General features: G+C 46.4%; 1 protein-coding gene across 1 annotated transcript; it reads left to right on the top strand.

The window, feature by feature from the left end:
* Positions 1-16,403: 16,403 nt before the first annotated feature.
* On the top strand, positions 16,404-18,120 carry LOC142831220 (uncharacterized). The gene is made up of 2 exons (XM_075940836.1): positions 16,404-17,222; positions 17,418-18,120. Exons 1-2 carry the CDS (start codon positions 16,673-16,675, stop codon positions 17,897-17,899), a joined length of 1,032 nt encoding a protein of 343 aa, XP_075796951.1. The 5' UTR covers positions 16,404-16,672; the 3' UTR covers positions 17,900-18,120.
* The last annotated feature ends 1,648 nt before the right edge of the window (positions 18,121-19,768 follow it).

The raw sequence follows: 19,768 nt of genomic DNA, 5'->3' as shown, positions 1-19,768 counted from the left end.
TGCAGTTCTGGCTGCAATTTCAACTGAGAGTTGAGTGAAAAATTCTTTTGGAGCTATAAGACAGGAGAAAATGTTTATGGATGATACAGAGCTATGTCTTTATGGTGCGTTAGAGGTCTGGCTGGGCAGCACTTTTCTTGGGAGGCTCCCAGTCAGCAGCAGCAGTCAGCTCCTTGCCTGCCCTGGTTCTGCACCACTCCTGGAAGCAGCCAGCATATCCCACATCACTGGGGCCAGAGGACCAGGGGCCTCCGCATGCTGCCCCTGCCCCCAGGCATTGCCTCTGCAACTCCCATTGGTCAGTTCCTAGTGAATGGGAGCTGCAGAATCAGCAGCAAGGGCAACACACAGAGAGCCATTGGAACTCCCCTCTCAGGGACTGCGGGGACATAGCAGCCCCTTCTGCAAGAGGCATGGAGCCAAGACAGATGGGGAGCAAGAAAAATGATTAGGCTTATAGAACAGGTTCCATATTCTACTGAGAGATTAAAAAGGCTGGGACTTAACTTCAGAAAAGAGCTGACTAAAGGGTATCGTGTGGTTCGATTTATTTTAGATCCAGGAGAAACCAGTACACTCCAAGGCTACTTCACCACTGGGCCTGGACAAAGAGATAGATTACTGAATAAATTGCCACTGTTCCAAGACAAAACACTGGGTTAGATGGATATTTGGTCTGATCCTGTATGGCTGTTCTTATAAAGAGACTAACAGTCTGAGTTAAGTTAATTACGTGGTTAGGTGTTCAAGGATCAGTCCCTTAGCTTGGACCATTGTGACCTTTTAGTCTAATCTTCCATGACAATGTTCAATTTAGAGGCATAAAATAATCCACTCATTTATTTGGTTTCTAACTGGTTTATAGATTTGTTGCTATGATTATTTTAAGCTTGTGATTTGTTTATAAAACTTCATGATAAAATGATGAAATGATGTTCAGATGAAACAAATTAGGTGACTGGGTTTGCTTTGTGTAGGTGCACCTTCTGTTTGAAATGCTTCCTAAGTGAACAAAAAATGTCAGTTTCAGGGTTAAAAGCTTGGGATACCAAAGAAAGAATCTTTTATTTTTGTGTAAATTTCTCTGCCTCTGGATGCTAAACTCTGCAATTTGTATTCATAAAATATTTAGGTAAACTGCTTTTAGATTATTAATTCCTCAGGTCAGAGTGTAAGATATCTTTATGCAAGAGCATCTCATTGTTTTATGCCAGAACATCTCATTAATACTTAGCAAATTGTTCAGATGAATAATTAATGATGATCACAAGTAGGTGATCTCAGTTAAATTTGTGAAAATTGCCTCCTTGTGGTAAATAATGAATTCTGCATCACACTGTTGTACCACCGTCTCTTGTCATTGGCAATGATAATATACCCATTATATATAATACATAGAGACAATGTGTTATTTAAGTGTAGCGAGAGTGATTTTAAAATTGTTTGAAAACATTGTTTTAAAATAATGTTTCCACCAATTGTTTGTATAAAACGAAATCTTATTGACGAATGAGTATTTTCATTCACGTCTTTCTAGTTGTATTGATATCATCATCCCAGAAGAAATTACAGATACGAGTCTTGCCTATTCATGGAGTCATTTATTGTTAATTCTCCTTGATTAACTCAATATATGGAGACACTTAGGTTTAAGAGTGAATACCTTAAACCATGTGAGTGAAGATAATTTGCAATAGCTCATCAGGAATAACATGTGTGTAGACAAATCCACAATTGCTAAACTTCAGGTTTTTAATTTGTGTTCAAATGTCTGCAGCTTGCAAATAAAAGTGGTGATATCTGGAACTTCCAGGTACAAGGTTTTCAAAGGTTTGGCTTCCTGCAGAAGTCTGGCTGCGTTGACAAAATGATTTACTGTCTTTTATTTTTTTGGAAAAGATCCATTTTTCTGGGGCAAAAAAACAAGAATGTGACTTGATGTTACTTGAATGGGTTTAGTCACAGCCAGTAACACTTATTGCTAAATATCTAGAGGCTAAATTCTAGATGCAACATGGGATCATCTAATATATAGCAAACAAATCTTACTAAACCTTGTAAGTGATAACTTCATTGCCATATGATTCTTTCCTTTCTTTTAGAGACCGTGACGACTACCAATGATGGTGGCACTATTTAAAGATGCTGCCAACATGGTTATGTGAATTAGTAGAACTACACAATAAGGATTCTGGAGATGGAACAATGTAATTGATATGTACAGCATGAATGAGTTTGAATATATAAGGGAAAATTAATGCTGCCCTTGCCCAACCAAAATAAAAGTAGGAGCCATAGAAACTGCCATACAGGATCGAACCCAGTGCTCATCCAGTCTAGTACCTTGTCTCCAGTAGTGACTAACACCACCCTATATAAATGTTCTGACAGCTGTCCCATTTGAGGAAGGTGGTTACACACCTGATAAGATAGCTGCCAATGTCACTTTTTATGCATGGAACTAACTACAGACTGTGATTGTTCAGAGTAGTAGAGACCTTACTCAAATGAATTTTTGTCACATTCAAGACTGACAAAGCTTAATCTGTTCCTAATTCTACCTCAAAAAGCTGAAATAATCTAGCACTAGGCTGTACCTAGTGATGGAGAACTCTAGATAGATAGATAGATCCTCTTTCACTAGGAAAAAATGGAAATAATTTTTAAAACAAAATTACTGACTAATCTGGAAGGTGAATGATATTCCTTGTGTATGCATTGAGAATGTTATAGTAGACATAGCAATTTTTACGTGTGTTTGTAAATAGAGAGGAGAGCACTAATTAAATCATATTTTCATTGTTTTGAACAGAGTATCTTTGTCTCTAATATTAATTCCCTTTCTTCTCAGTTAAACATATTTCTTTCTATACTCCTCTCAAACTCTCACCTCTCTATCCACCTCGGCTCCCCCAGTCTACATAGGAATTGAAGTCTAATTTTGTGTTTAAAGTGCAGAGCGAGGATTTCAGAAGGTCTGGATCTGTTCTCAGCTTTGCTGCAGACTGATTGACTAGCCCTAGGCAAGTCTTTTAGCTTCTGTGCCCAAGTGTAAAATAAAAATAGCCTCAAGAGATCTCTGTGGGATTGATTAAACTTATTAATATTGGAGGTGCTCTGATACCCTGGGGATGAATATCACAAATGCATGTAGAGAGACAAAATATTGAGGGGTCATATTCTTTGGTGTTTTGAGGTAGTGATGTAAAACCCCATTTAATCAGTTAACTGGTTAAACATTGTTTAACCAGTTCACCACTGAAATGGAGGCAGACAGGAGGGCTGTTCCAGTGCAGACAGGGGCTGCTCAGGCCAAGCCAGTAAGGGTAATGCTTACTGGTTAACTGGTTAACCATTCACATCCCCATTTTGAAGGTGCCAATAACTTTGGTGTCTAAGCACTGATTTCTCTTCGTGACTTTTTCTTTGAACAATCTTAGCCACAGCTGTTCATCCCTATCCTCTTCTAAAAGAGAGGCTAGCTCTGCTTAACATCCCCACTTAAACATGAGCCTCAGGGGCTAGATCCAGGGAAGCCTGGGGCTGTATTTGGGGAAGCCTGGGGCCTTAGTTTCCCCACCCCTGCCCTAACGAGCTGTTATTTCAGGCATAGTCTTCAAGTCAGTAACAGCTCTTCTACTCTGACTTGGGTCTCCTGCCCTCTTCAGATCTTTTTTGGAATATGCCAGACCAGTCGAAGACAAAAGGCTGATAGCTTCCCATTGCTTAAATAGACTTTTCCCCAGGACAGGAACCCTTTTTTCTACATTCCCCTTTCCATGAAAAAATCCCAGGGTCAAAATGGAATTCAGTACCATGTGGTATGGTCACATGTCTTCCTAGGAATTATGACTGCTTAGACATCCAGGACAAAGAAGGCTGTTTACAAGTCGTTAAGTTGATCACTTAGTTATTAAGGCTGCCAGGCTGGGAATGGAAGGTGCCAAAAAGGGCTCGCATTAGCACATTTAAAACTATAAACAGTCTCATCCTTCATATGTCTGTCTTGTCATACAAGAATGATTCATGCACCAAAATAGGATATACAGATCCAGCTTATTTAAAATTAAAATGAATAGGTTACATGAGGTATTTTGTCCATTATTATTATGCACATTTATATTCATAAGCCAATTTTCATAAAGCCTGGGGGGAACCATCACAACACCAATAGCAATCACTGCTGATACTTTGATAGATTATATGTGTAGTACAATTAATACACCCCTATTTTTCTCATGATCAGTGTATACTAATTCATTGACTTGGATGAAAAGTAAGATATTCCTCTCAAAGCTGTGGACATCAGATTTATCCAAACACATTTTTCTGATCTCCAACAACTATGGTAGGCACCTTCTTTGGAACATTCCAAGCAAAAATAACAACCTGCCACTTTGATAGAGATTCATGGTTTTAGCCCCTAAGATTCCCAGGTTCAATCCCTCCTCTGACAGACCCGGGTCTGTTGGCTTTTCAAGTGAGGACTCATCTGGGCTGAATTGCTGGAAGGTCTCAGAAACTTGGGATGTGCTTCCTCAGCTGAGAGAAGGTTGTAATCCAAAGGCACTGAGACCACTGACAAGAGAGCAAGAAGTCTGCTCTGCAGCCTTAGCTGATAAACAGTTGGATTTTAGCTCATGTAGTTGAGGCAGAGGGTTTTAGCCCCTAAACTTGCACGTTCAATCCCTCCTGCCAATGACCCGGATCTGTCAGCTTTACACTAACATTTCAGGAAAGCACTTTTTTCTGAAAAGTTAATTATTCAAAAATATGTGTCTGGACAATGCAAGGGAAACTCCCACAAAATACCCTATTATTGCCCCCACTTCACAAACACTTAGGAGAAGGTAGAACAGTTGGCACTTTCTTCCTCTAGATTAGGAATGCCACCAGTCTGTGACTAACTTAAATTCTCCACATTCTTTCCTTAATGTGAATTCTCAGCATGCTTTTAATGTTGTCATAATTCTAAAATTCATATTAAAATGACTAACTGATCTATATTCACCAAAACAATGAAATAAAGGAAGATATCACCCTGGGATGAAAATAATGTGGCTTATCTTGACATGCTGCCAAAGAGCTTTGTTATAAGTACATGGTGAATCTCTCCTTTCTAAAGAATGTGGCTCATGAATGTTACAGTTCTTAAACTTGCCGCAATCAACTCATGAAAGGGCTGATTTTAAACTGCTGCTCTCTTTTAGTATAAAATTGCTGCATGTCTTTAGAACTATTTGTTCAGGGGGAGTGCTAAGGGGCATATTATTCTGATGCTATTTTTGGTGCATAATATGTCTGCCTTTGCTGTCAGCACTAGGTCAGCTGATGGTGGTGTTCTAGCAATAAGCTAGTTAAGTGTGCAGAGGGGAAGAAACTGACAATGAAACAGTAATTAATGCAGTCTTCCTGTGTAAACCTGACTATATCAGCCCATCAGTAGAGATTATTATAACTGTAATTGAGTGAATTAAATGTGGCTTATATTGATGATGAGACTTTGTTTGATAATGCTTATATTAAGTGGAATTAAGATGAAGTTTAATTAATCCGTTGGAAATGTGGCTTCAAACTACGTATTTGACTCAGAACAGTAAGTCTAACATTGATTTCTACCAGAGGAAGCAAATAGTCTGGCCCTCCTTGTCTATCAAGTGTTTTATTTCTGTGCCAGTAATGATTATGGACCAAGAGGTCTATCTTCTTCCAATTATGTATTTGTAATCTCTTGACATTAATAGGAAGTGTAGTGAAAAGGGAGAGAAGCCCTTTTAGGGACCTGTTTACATACAGAAAATGACCCTTTGGAAATGGCTGTAAGTTACTTCCCTTCCCAGAATAACTGAGGCTTCACTAGAGTCAGTGAGAGAGAAATTGACAGAACTGTCAGCCGCTCAATCTCAATCACCCTATCAATGGAGATCATTCTTGTCTTAGTTTTGCTAGCAGCTAAACCAGGGCTGAGTAAAATTTTTGGTCTGAGGGCCAGATAGGAGAAGGGAAATTGTATGGTGGACCATGAGTGTAGGGCTGAGGCAGAGATTTGGGGTGCACGAGGGGGCTCAAGGCAGGGGGTTGGGATGTGGGAGAAGGTGTGGGGTATAGCAAGAGGGTAAGGGCAGATGGCTGGGTGCGGAAAAAGGTTTGGGCTCAAGATGGGTGTATGTTGCAGGAGGGGCTCAGGATAAGAAATTGGGACAGTGGGGGTGGGATGCCGGAGAGGGTGCAAGGTGCAACCTCTGGCCAGGCACTTCTTACTCCGTGTGTGTCTCAGTTGGCGACACAGATTGGAAAAGGCAGGCTCCTGCCCAGAATCAGATGACATATCTGACAGCAGCTCCTTGCAGTGGAGATTACGAGCAGGCAGCTCCATGTCCCCACTTGCAGGCACTGCCTCCATAGCTTCCATTAGCCGCAGTTCCCAGCCAATGGAAGCTGCCAGGATGGTGCCTGGTGACAGCAGTGTACAGAGCCCTCTGGCCCCTTCTTCCAGGGGCTGCAGGGGTGTGCTGGCCACTTTCAGAAGCAGCACAGGGTCAGAGCATGCAGGGAAAAGGAAAGGGGCATTGGTCCAAACACCACACAAGTAACTTTTCCAGTAAGCTACTTGTGGCTATGGCTCTTAATCAGAGAGCATATACTTGCAGTGCCTGTGCTTTCCTTCCACTACTCGTCACCCCCCAGAAGCTCACTTACCACTTTATAAACAAATCGGAGCATATTTTAAATAAAAATCCTCTTCACAGATGCCTCTGGACTCACAGCAAATGTCTTACAAAACTAGAACCAAAGGGTATGTCTACACTACCCTCCTAGTTCGAACTAGGAGGGTAATGTAGGCATACCGCACTTGCAAATGAAGCCCGGGATTTGAATTTCCCGGGCTTCATTTGCATAAGCGGGGAGCCGCCATTTTTAAATCCCCGCTGCTTCGAACCCTGTGCAGCGCGGCTACACGGGGCTCAAACTAGGTAGTTCGGACTAGGTTCCTATTCCGAACTACCGTTACTCCTCGTGAAATGAGGTGTACCGGTAGTTCGGAATAGGCACCCTAGTCCGAACTACCTAGTTCGAGCCCCGTGTAGCCGCGCTGCACGTGGTTCGAAGCAGCGGGGATTTAAAAATGGCGGCTCCCCGCTTATGCAAATGAAGCCCGGGAAATTCAAATCACGGGCTTCATTTGCAAGTGCGGTATGCCTACATTACCCCGCTAGTTCGAACTAGCGGGGTAGTGTAGACATACCCAAACTGTTTGAAGTAGCTGAAATATTTATTTTGCAGTTGAATGTGCAGAGGCTGGAGCAATGGTGGTTAGTACCACATAGGCTTCCAGCTAGGAGACCTCATAATAGCTACGTCTAGACTACATCCCTCTGTTGGCAGAGGGATATAAATGAAGCACTTCAAAAGTGCAAATGAAGCTGGGATTTAAACCTGAGAGGTTTACAGGATCTTTCAAAAAAGCGCCCTGTTTTCGAAAGAACTGCATCTAGACTGTAGTTTCAATTTTGAAATAGCACTTTTTAGAAAGAGTGCCATTACATGATTATGCAAATGAAGCACGGGATATTTAAATCCCGGCTTCATTTGCTCTTTTGAAGTGCTTCAATTACATCCCTCTGCCAACAGGGTAGTCTAGACGTAGCCATAGTGCCCAGCAAAGTTTCATGGGAGTTTTGCTGCTGATTTGTATGGAAGCACAGTCTGAAATGGAGGAGGAGAATCAAATTGGAGTTGAACCAAATGCTAATTAACAAAGCGAATACCCTGGTGGGATTTTTGGTGTTGCTTAGATCAGTGGCTCTCACCCTCTCTAGATTACTAAATCTCTTTCAGGAGTTTTATTTGTCTTGTGTACTACAAGTTTCACTCCACTTACAATCTATTTACTTTCAAAATCAGACATACTTTTATATTTTATCATAGCACATTATTATAGCAAAATTGCTTAGTGTCTTATTTTTACTAGATAGCTAAAAAATAAATCAATTGGAATATAAATATACTTGCATTTCACTGTGCAGTATATAGAACAGTATAAAAAAGTCACGGTCTGTATGAAATTTTAGTTTCTACTGACTTTGCCTAGTTTAACAACAGGTACATGAAAAGCACTTGCAAATATGCAGATGAGTTAATGTACTTCTTGAAAGATCTCTGTGCAATCCCAGGTATATGCATAGCCCTACCTGAGAACCATTGATTTAGATAATGGGAAGAGAGTTTGTAAACTAAACTAAGGAAGACGGGGGTAGTGAAGGAAGGAAAATTCCAAAACGGTCTAAAGCTATTTCCAGATTGATTCCAGTCTATTTCATCTTTCTAAATGGGTGATTCATTCCCAAAGTTCCATTTTGGTTATCAGTTTAATATCTTAAACATAATTTGATAATTTAAGGACAAAGCTCCCTCTGTCTAAATTCTAAACCCACCACTGCTGTTCATAATGAAAGATAACTCTTTAGAATATATAAAGATCATAGAATTATAGAATACTAGAACTGGAAGGGACCGCAAGAGGTCATCAAGTCCAGTCCCCTGCCCTCATGGCAGGACCTAGCACCATCCACATAATCTCTGAGAGATGTTTAGGTAACCTGCTCTTAAATATCTCCAGTGATGGAGATTCCACAACCTCCCTAGTCAATTTATTCCAGTGTTTAATCTCCTTGATAATTAGGAAGTTTTTGCTAATGTCCAATCTAAACCTCCCTTGCTGCAATTTAAGCCCATTGCTTCGTGTCCTGTCCTCAGAGGCCAAAGGGAACAATTTTTTTCCCTCCTCTTTGTAACACACTTTTAAGTATTTGAAAACTGTTGTGTCACCTCTCAGGGAGCATCTACACTGCCCCGTTATTTTGAGATAACTAGCATTATTTCAAAATAACAATGCAAGCATCTACACAGCCATTCTGTTATTTTGAAATAATTTTGCAATAATGGACGGCTTATTCTGAAATCTGTAAACCTCATTCTACGAGGAATAATGCCCATTTCAAAATAGCTATTTCGAAATAAGGCATGTGTAGACGCTCCACTTCTGCTATTTCAAAATAGCCCCTCACCAGGGCCATTCTAAGTTATACCTCCCCAGTGCCTCCTGGGGCTCTAAATCGAGATAGCATGTCTACATTAGGGAAGCCTGCCTCAGACTAATTTTGAGGCTTCCCTGCAGTGTAGACATGCTATTTTGAAATAAGCTATTTTGAAATAACTGTTCTGGAATAACTTACTTCAAAATAGCCATGCAGTGTAGACATAGCCTCAGTCTTCTTTTTTTCTAAACTAAACAAGCCCAATTTTTCAATCTTGCCTCATAGTTAATGTTTTCTAGACCTTTAATCGTTTTTGTTCCTCTTCCCTGGACCTTCTCCAATTTCTCCACATCTTTCTTAAAATGTGGTGCCCAGAACTGGACACAATACTTCAACTGAGGCCTAATCAGTGCAGAGTAGAGTGGAAGAATTACATGAAATATCTAACACTGGAAAGAAAGAGCTGTATCCAAAACCCATTTTTAAGAAGCTCTTGCTATTTCTTTATCTTACATGGTTGGAAGATAGATCCTTCTCAAGGATTTCTGTGTCTCACATCTCATCAGCTTCTTGATGACTCATTGAACCAGTTGTTCTTGTTTAGTGTTTTAAAGGGCTAAAATCTGAGTCCCTAAACTTAGGCTCCTGAATCCATATATAGCTGCTTATATACAAGGGGACTAACATCCCCCATCCCACCTGGTGTTGAGCACTCTGAAATTCCACTTAAGTTAACTTGAGTTTGCATGTGCTCAACATCTTTGGAAATCAGACCTCTGTATATTGATACAGGCCCAGAGTTTATGCTCTGCAGGAGCGAAGTCCATGAGTGGGTAGGGAGTCATGCCTTGGTTTCTGTGTGTGGAGCAAACTCAGAGAACCCTCATTACTGCAGGAGCTGTGCAGTGTGTGCCCTTTCTCTCTGCTGGAAATTTTCCCTCAAAGCAAGCTTCAAATGTGCATTTAAAAACAAACAAACTTGAAACTACTCTAAGCACAGAGCTGCTCTTCTTTAACTAAAGGTGTGATTTTAAACAGACCTAGTTAACTGGTGCAAGAGGATGTGTGGACATTTATGTCAGCTCAAGAGTAGTTTATTTTACATAAGAATATAAGAACATAAGAATGGCCATACTGGATCAGACCAAAAGCCAGTATTCAGTCTTCTGACAGTGGCCAATGCCAGGTGTCTCAGGGGAATGAACAGAACAGGTAACCATCATGTGATCCCTCCCTGTCACCCATTCCCAGCTTCTGACAAAGAGAGGCTAGGGACACCATTCTTTCCCATCCTGGCTAATAGCCATTGGTGGACTTATTCTACATGAATTTATCTAACCCTTTTTTTTAACCCTGTTATAGTCTTGGCCTTCACAACATCCTCTGGAAAGGAGTTCCACAGGTTGACTATGCATTGTGTGAAGAAACATTTTGCATTAGCTGAAGTCAATCGCTCTAACTTGCACGAAACCACTAATAAATTGAAAAGGGAAGTCTACTCAGGAGTTTGCTCTGGATTACCTACACTGCTCCAAACTTGTGTGTAGACAGTCTTTTAAACTGTAGCACAATAAACAGACTTTTTCTGTCCTCTTGATCTGATTTTTGCAGCTGAACACTTTGAAGTGCATGGTAATTGCACAGTCAAAATAGGTATTAGAATATATTTAAACAGGGCCTTTGATTGTATAAATGGTCAGCTGGAGCAGTGAATATGTCCATGTAAAAATACCTGCTTGTGAAAGTTAAGACTGTTTCTCTGCATCAGTCTGTCTGGATTCAGAAATTTTGTGAATATAGGCAGCATAGATAGCATACCAAGAATATGACTGAGAAACTGGCTAGTGCCAAGCACAGTTCAGGCCTGACCTTTTCTCACTCCCTCCAGACAAAAGCTCATTGCAAAGGGGCTTTTATTTCCTTTTGTCCATAACACCTCCGACTCCATCTGCTTGCCGTAAGAGAGGTATTTAGCTTGCAAAACATTGGCTAATCTTCACTACTACAATCAAATATATGTGAAAATATTCCACAGAAGGAAACATGGCGTGAAATAATGTTTATTAAAAAGGACTGTACAGACACGCTGAACATTGAGCACATTACTCCAACTGGGCACAGGAGTATAATATTTAGAACACAACCCATTGAAACTCGAGACTAGTACTAACAAAGAAGGGAAAAGCAGAAGGCTCTCAAATAAGGGTGAATGGTGCCATTTGTATTTTACTTGCTGAGGATATTCGTTAGATCTTACCTAAGCCCTGCTGGAGCAGTCTAATCTTAAAAGTAAGACAACAGGGCGATACTGTCAAAAATGGCCACCACCTTTAATTTTGTAATTTGCATTTGAGGGAAGGTTCACTTAATAGTGAACATGCCTGATGTTAGGGTTGCCAACTTTGTAACTGCAGAACCAAACACCTCTGCCCTGAAGCGCTGTCCCCGGGTCACTTCATCCTCTCCCACTCTCACTCATTTTGACCAAGCTGGGGCAGGTGGTTGGACTGTGTGAGGGGGTGAGGGTTCTGGCTGGGGGTGTGGTCTTTAGAGTGGAGCCAGGAATGAGAGCTTCAGGATCAGGGTCAGGTGCCCTATACAGCCCAACACTGGCATGTATGCACCCCCCCCACACACACACACCTTATACAGGGAGCAGCTGCTTTGTGGCGAGGGAGGGGAAACTGGGGGGCAGGAGTAGGGTTGCCAACTCTCCTGCACTAGGTGGCATTTGCTGCAATGGCATCCAATTTGTCCAGCATGGGAGATTTGGTAATCCTGGAGCAGGGCAGGAGGGATGTCCACCTGCAGCCTCACGGCAGCAGGTGGGAGGCATGGGCGGCAGCGGGTGGAGTGAGTGTGGGCAACTGCACAGGCAGCTTTGAAGGGCAAAGCTGTGCTTTGAAAGGGAAACCGTTGCTTCTCTCCAGCCACGGGCTGTGAGGCCACCCCCTGCTCCTTCTGAGTCCTCCAGGCCATGCTTGCACTGCAGGGCTGGGGGATGCCAAAGGAGCAGGATAAAGCTGGGGTTGCTGAAGCCCCAGCACGGAGCCCACGAGGGGAGGGGAGAGACCGGGAGATGGGGCCACCAGAGCTGGAGTTGCCTGCAGCTTCTTAACATCCCATCCCAAATTTAGTGATGTTCTACACAACTGCATAGGCCTAAGGACATTCCTGCTTGGGATTCAGGATAGAGCTCTGGGGAGGAGCCTAGAGGTTTGGAGTGTGGGAGGGGGGCTCTGGACTGAAGCAAGTGGCTGTGGTGTGGGAGGGGCTGAGGGTTCTAGCTGGGGGGGTCAAGCTCTGGAGTGGGGCTGGATGGGGGTTCAGGATGCAAGAGGGAGCTCAGGGCTGGGGTAGAGGGTTGGGGCAAAGGAGGGATTTGGGGTTCAGAATCTGGGTGATGCTTACCTCAGGAGCCGCCTGGGAAGCTGCCATGGCTCTCTGGCTCCTTGTTGGAGGCACAACCAGGAGGCACTGTGCGCCTGCAGACACTGCCTCTGCAGCTGCCATTGGCTGCAGTTCCCAGCCAATGGGAGCTGCAGAACCGACGCTCAAGGCAGGGCAGCCCCCTGGCTGCACGTCTGGTTAGAAGCCAGAGGGACAGACAAGCTGATTCCTGGGAGCCAGGATTGGAGCCTGCTTCACCAACCAGACTTTTAATGAAGCCACCAGGGTACCTTTTCGTCCAGGTGTTCTAGTCAAAAATGGACACCTGGCAACCCTATCTGATGGGCATCTCAAGTTAACTCTTGAGCACACATATCAAAATGTGGATTGGCAAAGTTATTCCTAAGTGCAATGTTAGAGGCTACTGTTGATCTGTAGGGGCTTTTACTTTATCAGACCATACAGAACGTACATAGGAGCTGTGGTGCAGGTAGTTTGCTCATATTTCTAACAGAGCAAGAAGTCAATAAGAGGTATCATTTCTTAAAAATTCTGGACAGAGGAGAGGTGGCAATGTTGTGTTGTCATATAAAAAATTATGTTAGAGTCTGGGGGGAGAAGTTTGCAAAAAGCGGAAGACATAATGGAGCATACAGACCTATGAAAAGTCTTGGGGGACATCTGCTCCCCCTTGCTCTATAGCAAATGAGGCCCCTGAAATCGATATTTCAAAATATTACTTTGTATAATCTTTTAAACAAGAAAAAAGACGAGAGGAAAAAGAAAGGGCCCAGTGCTGTTATGTCAGAAGACCTCCAATAATCTTCCAGTAAAAGGGGAATACCATTTTCTCTATGAAAGAACCCTTCTCCCTTAAATGCATAACCAACTTTTGACTCCTGGGTGTAATAGTTTGACTTAGTACTAGTAATGCACATTATTCATATGGCACAATTTTGTAAAAAAGAAAGTACAAAGCAATCAAAGCACACTATTGATATGGCACAACTTTGTAAAGAATATGAAAACAGCCATGTAAATACTAATACACGATCAGTATAAACTAGATATTCTATATGCACATATTATAAAAAATGTGGTTTTTCCTTATTTTTAAAAAAAGTTAGTTTGTTGAACAGAGAGGTGCAAGAGACTAGATTTTTTTAAAAGTCCAAAGTATTGACTTAGAAAATGGTGCATCTTCAAGCACTCTTCAGTTCAGTGAGAACTCTGCTCTAGAAATCCCCAAGGAGGAAGTATCTCTGGAATGTATAATGAGGTGGGAGCAGTCAGGAGACAGCCTAACTCTTCAGCTAGTGGCAGGACACAATGTCACAAGGACTTTACAAATCCACTTTTTTGAGTAAACTACTTCATTGCAGAATCATTTGCCCAATGTCCATTGTCAATACCTTTGGTAGTTATGTATATACGCTATTGACAGGACGAATTCAGATTAAGGGCCCTTATGCTGCCTTCTAACTATACACATTTTCCACTAACCCAGACAGGAATGGCACTACTGAGAGAAAGGTAGCATATGGCCTGTCAACATTTAAATGTACAATACAGCATTTATTTTTATCTTTAATAAACAGGAGTCATGACACAAGACTGTCAATCAACGCCATCGCTGCCCTCTACTGAATGGAATGTCAGATTTCAGCAAGCATCTGTATGATCAGATTAACTTCTAGTGGCCATTTCTCACAGAGGCTCTTATTCTCCTCATACTAAAGCCAATAGAAAAGATGCCCATTTACACTGAATGGTGAAGGCCTGTGTTTTTAGGAGCAGCAGGGCCTGAGTGGTCTCGCTGCTAATAGTGTCATAACCATATAAACGCCTATTACAACACTATAACATGAACTAAACTTGAAATAAGTTGTGGGGCTCACTTCAGTAACTCCTCCCTATGGGGACAAATGGACCTATAACTTTTTGCCTGTTGGGAATTAACCATGAAAAGGAGGTAATAATATTTATAATACAGAATGACATAAACAGGTGCACGAAAACCAGAAAAACGGCATTAGTCTAAGCTAAAAGGCCTACTCTAGGACCATGCTGAGAGTTGAACAAGAAAACATGGGTCTGGAAATTAATGAACTATTCTGGTGTGTTAGAAACTATCTCTAACTGGTGAACAAAATGATGAGGGAAAGAGCTATTTCACCCACCGTTCCCATTGTGGGTCCTTAAAGAAGGAGACTTTGTGAGGAAAATACAGAACAGAGCTTCTCCATCATGGCTGCCACCCCCACCATTTCCTGAAGCCCCGAGCCTTTGTCTTTCTAATCCTACGAGATGGTCTGACTACACTGGACCAGAGATAGGGACCCATGTGACATCACCACCTCTACTGGCTCCAGCTGACAGCTGGGATCAGACTTTAGTAGGAACAACAACAGCTCCAGCCCAGCTCAACTAAATTATTTTATTTTCCTCCATACAGGACTGGCCTTACCATGAGGTGAACTGAGATGGCCGCCTCAGGTGCCAGACTGTGGGGGAGTACCACTAGAACCCAGAGTGTAGATAGTTGTGTCTGATGCTGGTGCATATGTATTCTCTCTTCTCTAGAGAGGGGGCGTCATTTGAGCTCCCCGCCTCAGGTGCCAAAATGTTGTGGGCCGGCCCTGCCTCCATAGGACAGCTATTACCATCTTTCATACTATCTTAGGCTATGATTTCCAGGTTATTTCAAAAGCAGTTATTTTGAAATAACTCCTAAAATAACTATTTCACAATAAGCTTATTCCTCTTCACAATCAAAAGTTATTTTGAAATAAGCCCATTATTTTGAAAAAACGGGCTTGGTAGTGTGGACGCTTGCATTGTTATTTCGAAATAAGGGGTATTATTTTGAAATAACTCCCCTGTGTAGACATGCCCGAAGAGAGTGTCCAACAAGGGGTTTTTCCTTCTAAAACTTTCTCCAGCTGAAGGAAACAAGGGCTCTTGTTAAAATTAAAGCTTTATTAAATGCTGTACATTTCAAATGCTGTAACTATTTTTCTTTTTTGTATCTTTAATAAAAGATTAAAAGGATTGTTAATGGTGTGGTTGCTATGCTACTAAGCAGGCTAAGGTCTCTGTATACCAAATTTTGGACAGAGGCTGGGTTAGGTTAACACCTTTGGCACATTTATTCCATTTAAATTAACACAACGACACCACCATCCTTTGGCAAGTAGGAGGAAGGGGGACTTGGCGTAATTCATATGACTTGGCCAGCACAAGTTTTTTATGTACAGTCCCCAGCAGCAGGTAAAATCTCCTCACCAGAGGCCAGGGTGTGTCTTATTCTGTGTTTTTTAACAAAATTAAATTCATAATATAGCAGTCCCCACATTTTTTCAGTCACACCTCCTCTTACTAGTCATCTATTCGCTCCCTCTCACTTTCTCCCAGGATCTGTGGTCAGGAGCCAGGCCAGGGCCAGGAGAGGAGCCACATCAGGAACCAGGGGCCCAGGCTGGGGCAGGAGCAAAGCTGAAGGCAGAGAGCTGCTGGATGTCTTTCCTTCTCTGCCTCCCATGGGGGCTGGCCTGGCCTGGCTCCCCCTTCACCCTTCAAACATTCCACCATGTCCCCCAAGAGGAGTGTGCCCCATAGTTTGAGGCCTTAATACAACCATTCCAGCACAAGTATGGATGGGGAATTTGAGGAATGGAAAAGGGAAGATAGAAAGTCTAGGGAAGAGGCTCACTCCTTCCATAATCCCAAATGTTATTGAAAAGAATGTTTAGTACTTTAAAAATATTCTTAATATTCAAAGCTCTTTAATTTGCACAATCCCCCTGAGAGACAATTCAATATTATCAGCCCCACAGATGAGAGTAAATCACAAAGGGTATGTCTACACTAGAAAGTTAGTTCGAACTAACGGACGTTAGTTCGAACTAACTTTCCTATGCGCTACACTAGCGCTCCGTTAGTTCGAACTTAATTCGAACTAACGGAGCGCTTAGTTCGAACTAGGTAAACCTCATTTTACGAGGACTAACGCCTAGTTCGAACTAGCTAGTTCGAACTAAGGGCTGTGTAGCCCTTTAGTTCGAACTAGTGGGAGGCTAAGGCTTCCCAGGTTTCCCTGGTGGCCACTCTGGCCAACACCAGGGAAACTCTATTGCCCCCCTCCCGGCCCCGGAGCCCTTAAAGGGCCATGGGCTGGCTACTCACTTTGTGCCAGTTGCAAGGCTGCCAGCACCCGTGCCTGCACAGCCTGCACCTGCCACACAATGAGCCAGCCATCCGAGGGCTCCCAGCCCTCCACTGCTCCCCACGACCAGCCTGGCGGCTCCCAGGAGCCTGCCCGGGGGCGCAAAAGGCGGGCGCCCGCCTGGTCAAGTGCGGAGATCGTGGACCTCATCGAGGTTTGGGGGGAAGCCTCCAATGTCCACGATCTCCGCACTAGCCACCGGAATGCGGCCGTCTATGGACGCATGGCTGCCAGCCTGGCCGCCAGGGGCCACCAGCGCAGCCGGGAGCAGGTGCGCTGCAAGATTAAAGACTTGCGGCAGTCCTACTCCCGGGCCTGCCTGCCAGGGGCTGACCCGGAGGCCTGCCCCCACTTCCACGCCCTGGACCGCCTCCTGGGGGCTCATGCCGTCCCTGCCCCCCGGGACGTGATTGACCCCGGGGCAGAGGGACCGCTCCTGGACACCGAGGAGGAGCAAGAGGGCTCTGAGAGCCAGGAGCCTGCTGCCAGCCTTCCCAGGACCCGGGACCCCCGAGGCACCCCACAGAGCCGCTCGCCTGCATCATCAGAGGCCGGGGAGGCGTCCACCTGTGAGTACCCTCGTGTTCCCCTTATGTGTACGGGGGGCTGGGGCAAGAGGGAGCCCCGGGACCGTGCGCCTGGGCCTTGCCCACCACGGAGCAGCAGCTGGGGATCCTGCAGGGGCCCTGGCCTTGCAGAGGGGAGCTGGGTTTCACACACCTGGGCCCCTGGGGTCATTGACCGCTGGTCTTCTTGCACCACAGCTGCAGCACCGGGGACTGCAGGGCGCACCACACCGCCTGCAGCAGCCGCCCGCGCCCGGGCAAGCAGGACAGCCAGGAACCAGGAGGACTACCAGAGGCGGCATCTCCGGTTCCTGGACCGACAGCTCCGTCTCCAGGACCACTGGGTCCAGGAGGACCTCAGGCTGCGCCAGAGGAGTCTGGAGGCCCTGGAGGAGCAGGGCCGTGCCCTGCGAGGCCACCTCCAGAGCCTGCTAGACCGCTTTCCATTTCCTCCTCCCCCTGCTCCCCCTCTTGCTCCCCCTCTTGCTCCCCCTGCTCCCCCTCTTGCTCCTCCTGCTCCCCCTCTTGCTCCTCCTGCTCCTCCTGCTCCTCCTGCTTCCGCTCCTGCTTCCTCCACACCCCCTGTCCTCTCTGCCCCCCCCTCCACAACCATTCCCCACCGACGCCCCCGGACCCGCAGTGTGGCGAGACGGGAGAGGCACCCAGACTCCCACCCCTGAGCTTTCCTTTCCCTTCCTCCCTTCCCTCCCCTCCCCTTCCAGCTCCCTCGTCCCAGGTTTCCCCCTCCCTTCTCCCACCTTCATTCCTCCCTCCCCCACCCCAGTTCTGTGAAATAAACAGACGTTTTTGTTGGAAAAACAGGTGTCTTTATTTGACAGTAGGTAGGGAGGGGAAAGGGGAAGGGGGGGGTAGGGTGGAAGAAGGCCCCGGTGGGGCATGCAGGGAGAGGTCAGTCCTCCTCCTCCTCCACCTGGAAGCTCTCCCGCAGGGCTTCCCGGATCCGGATGGCCCCCCGCTGGGCTTCCCGGACGGCGGCGGTGCGGGGCTGACCGTAGTGTCCAGCCATGCGGTCAGCCTCAGCCATCCAGGCTGGCAAGAAAGCCTCCCCCTTCCGCTCACACAAATTGTGGAGCACACAACATGCCGCCACCACGGGAGGGATGTTGTGCTCGGCCAGGTCCAGACGGGTGAGGAGGCATCGAAAGCGGGCTTTCAGTCGCCCGAAGGCCCCCTCCACCACGATGCGGGCCCTGCTCAGCCTGTTATTGAAGGCCTGGCGGGAGGGATTGAGGTGTCCCGTGTAGGGCTTCATGAGCCAGGGCTGCAGTGGGTAGGCGGCATCCCCCACCAGGCAGACGGGCATGTCCACGTCCCCGACCCTGATGTGGCGGTCGGGGAAGAAGGTCCCGTCCTGCAGCCGCTGGCACACGGAGGAGTTCCGGTACACCCGGGCGTCGTGTGCTTTGCCGGACCAGCCCACATTTATGTCCGTCAACTGTCCCCGGTGGTCACATACGGCCTGCAGGATGACGGAGAAGTACCCCTTGCGGTTCACGTACCGGGACGCCTGGTGTTCCGGGGCACGGATGGGGATGTGCGTCCCGTCGATGGCCCCCCCGCAGTTGGGGAAGCCGAGGGCGCCGAATCCCCGGATGACGGCATCCGGGTTGGCGAGGCGGACCACCCTGCGGAGCAGCACCCGGTTGATGGCCTTGACCACCTGCGGAGAGAGACACAGCAAAGCGTCAATCAGTGGGGCGCCCGGGTGGCTGGGAGCGTGCGTGCCCTGGCAGTGCCCCGCGCCCCACTCCCGGAAGCAACCCCCCTGGCGGCGTGTAGTACGGCCGGGACAGCCCGACCCCTCCGGTGCGGGGCGCTTTCGCCTCCTCCCGCCCCCCCCTTTGTCCCTGGGGCGGCCCATCCCCTCCTCGCAGCCCCCCTCCCCCCCGGCTCGGTGGCCGACGAGCGCCGTACCTGCATGAGCACTGCTCCGACAGTGGATCTCCCCACGCCGAACTGGTTCCCGACGGATCGGTAGCTATCCGGCGTGGAGAGCTTCCAGAGGGCGATGGCCACCCGCTTCTGGAGGGGGATGGCGGGCCTCATGCGAGTGTCCCTTCTTTGCAGGGCAGGGGCGAGCCACTCGCAGAGCTCCAGGAAGGTGTCCCTCCTCATCCTAAAGTTCTGGGTCCACTGTCGGTCGTCCCAGCGCTCCAGGACGATGCGGTCCCACCAGTCGCTGCTGGTGTCCAGACGCCAGATGCGGCGGGGCACGCCGGTGCCGGGGCGCCGCCGCGGCTCCTCCACGGCCCCCAGGGCGGCCAGGCGGAGAGGCAGGGGGCTGACGTTCCCCAGGTGGTGCCAGGCAGCCTCGAGCCATTGCTGGCAGGCTTGCAGCAGCAAGTCCAGAACGTGCACCAGAAGGTGCAGGGCGAGCCGTGGCTCCATGTTGCCACCTGCGGCGGCCCCCCCGAAGGGAAGCACCGACACAGACGGGCACAGAGACCGACGCTTTGCTGTCCCTCGGCGAGGTTGGCAAGCAAGCAGGAAAAGCTGAGAACCGGCTGTCCAGGGGGGGTCCCTTTAAG

Source organism: Pelodiscus sinensis, chromosome 13 (genome assembly GCF_049634645.1).
Source record: "Pelodiscus sinensis isolate JC-2024 chromosome 13, ASM4963464v1, whole genome shotgun sequence".
Classification (NCBI taxonomy): domain Eukaryota; kingdom Metazoa; phylum Chordata; order Testudines; family Trionychidae; genus Pelodiscus; species Pelodiscus sinensis.
This window is presented reverse-complemented; position numbering and strand designations above follow the sequence as displayed.

What these genes read in the sequence shown, in the direction of transcription:
- LOC142831220 (XM_075940836.1), top strand. Translation starts at nt 16,673, where the DNA reads ATGAGCCAGCCATCCGAGGGCTCCCAGCCCTCCACTGCTCCCCACGAC. An exon ending in GGCCGGGGAGGCGTCCACCT is followed by an intron (nt 17,223 to 17,417) that starts GTGAGTACCCTC and finishes CTTGCACCACAG; the next exon opens with CTGCAGCACCGGGGACTGCA.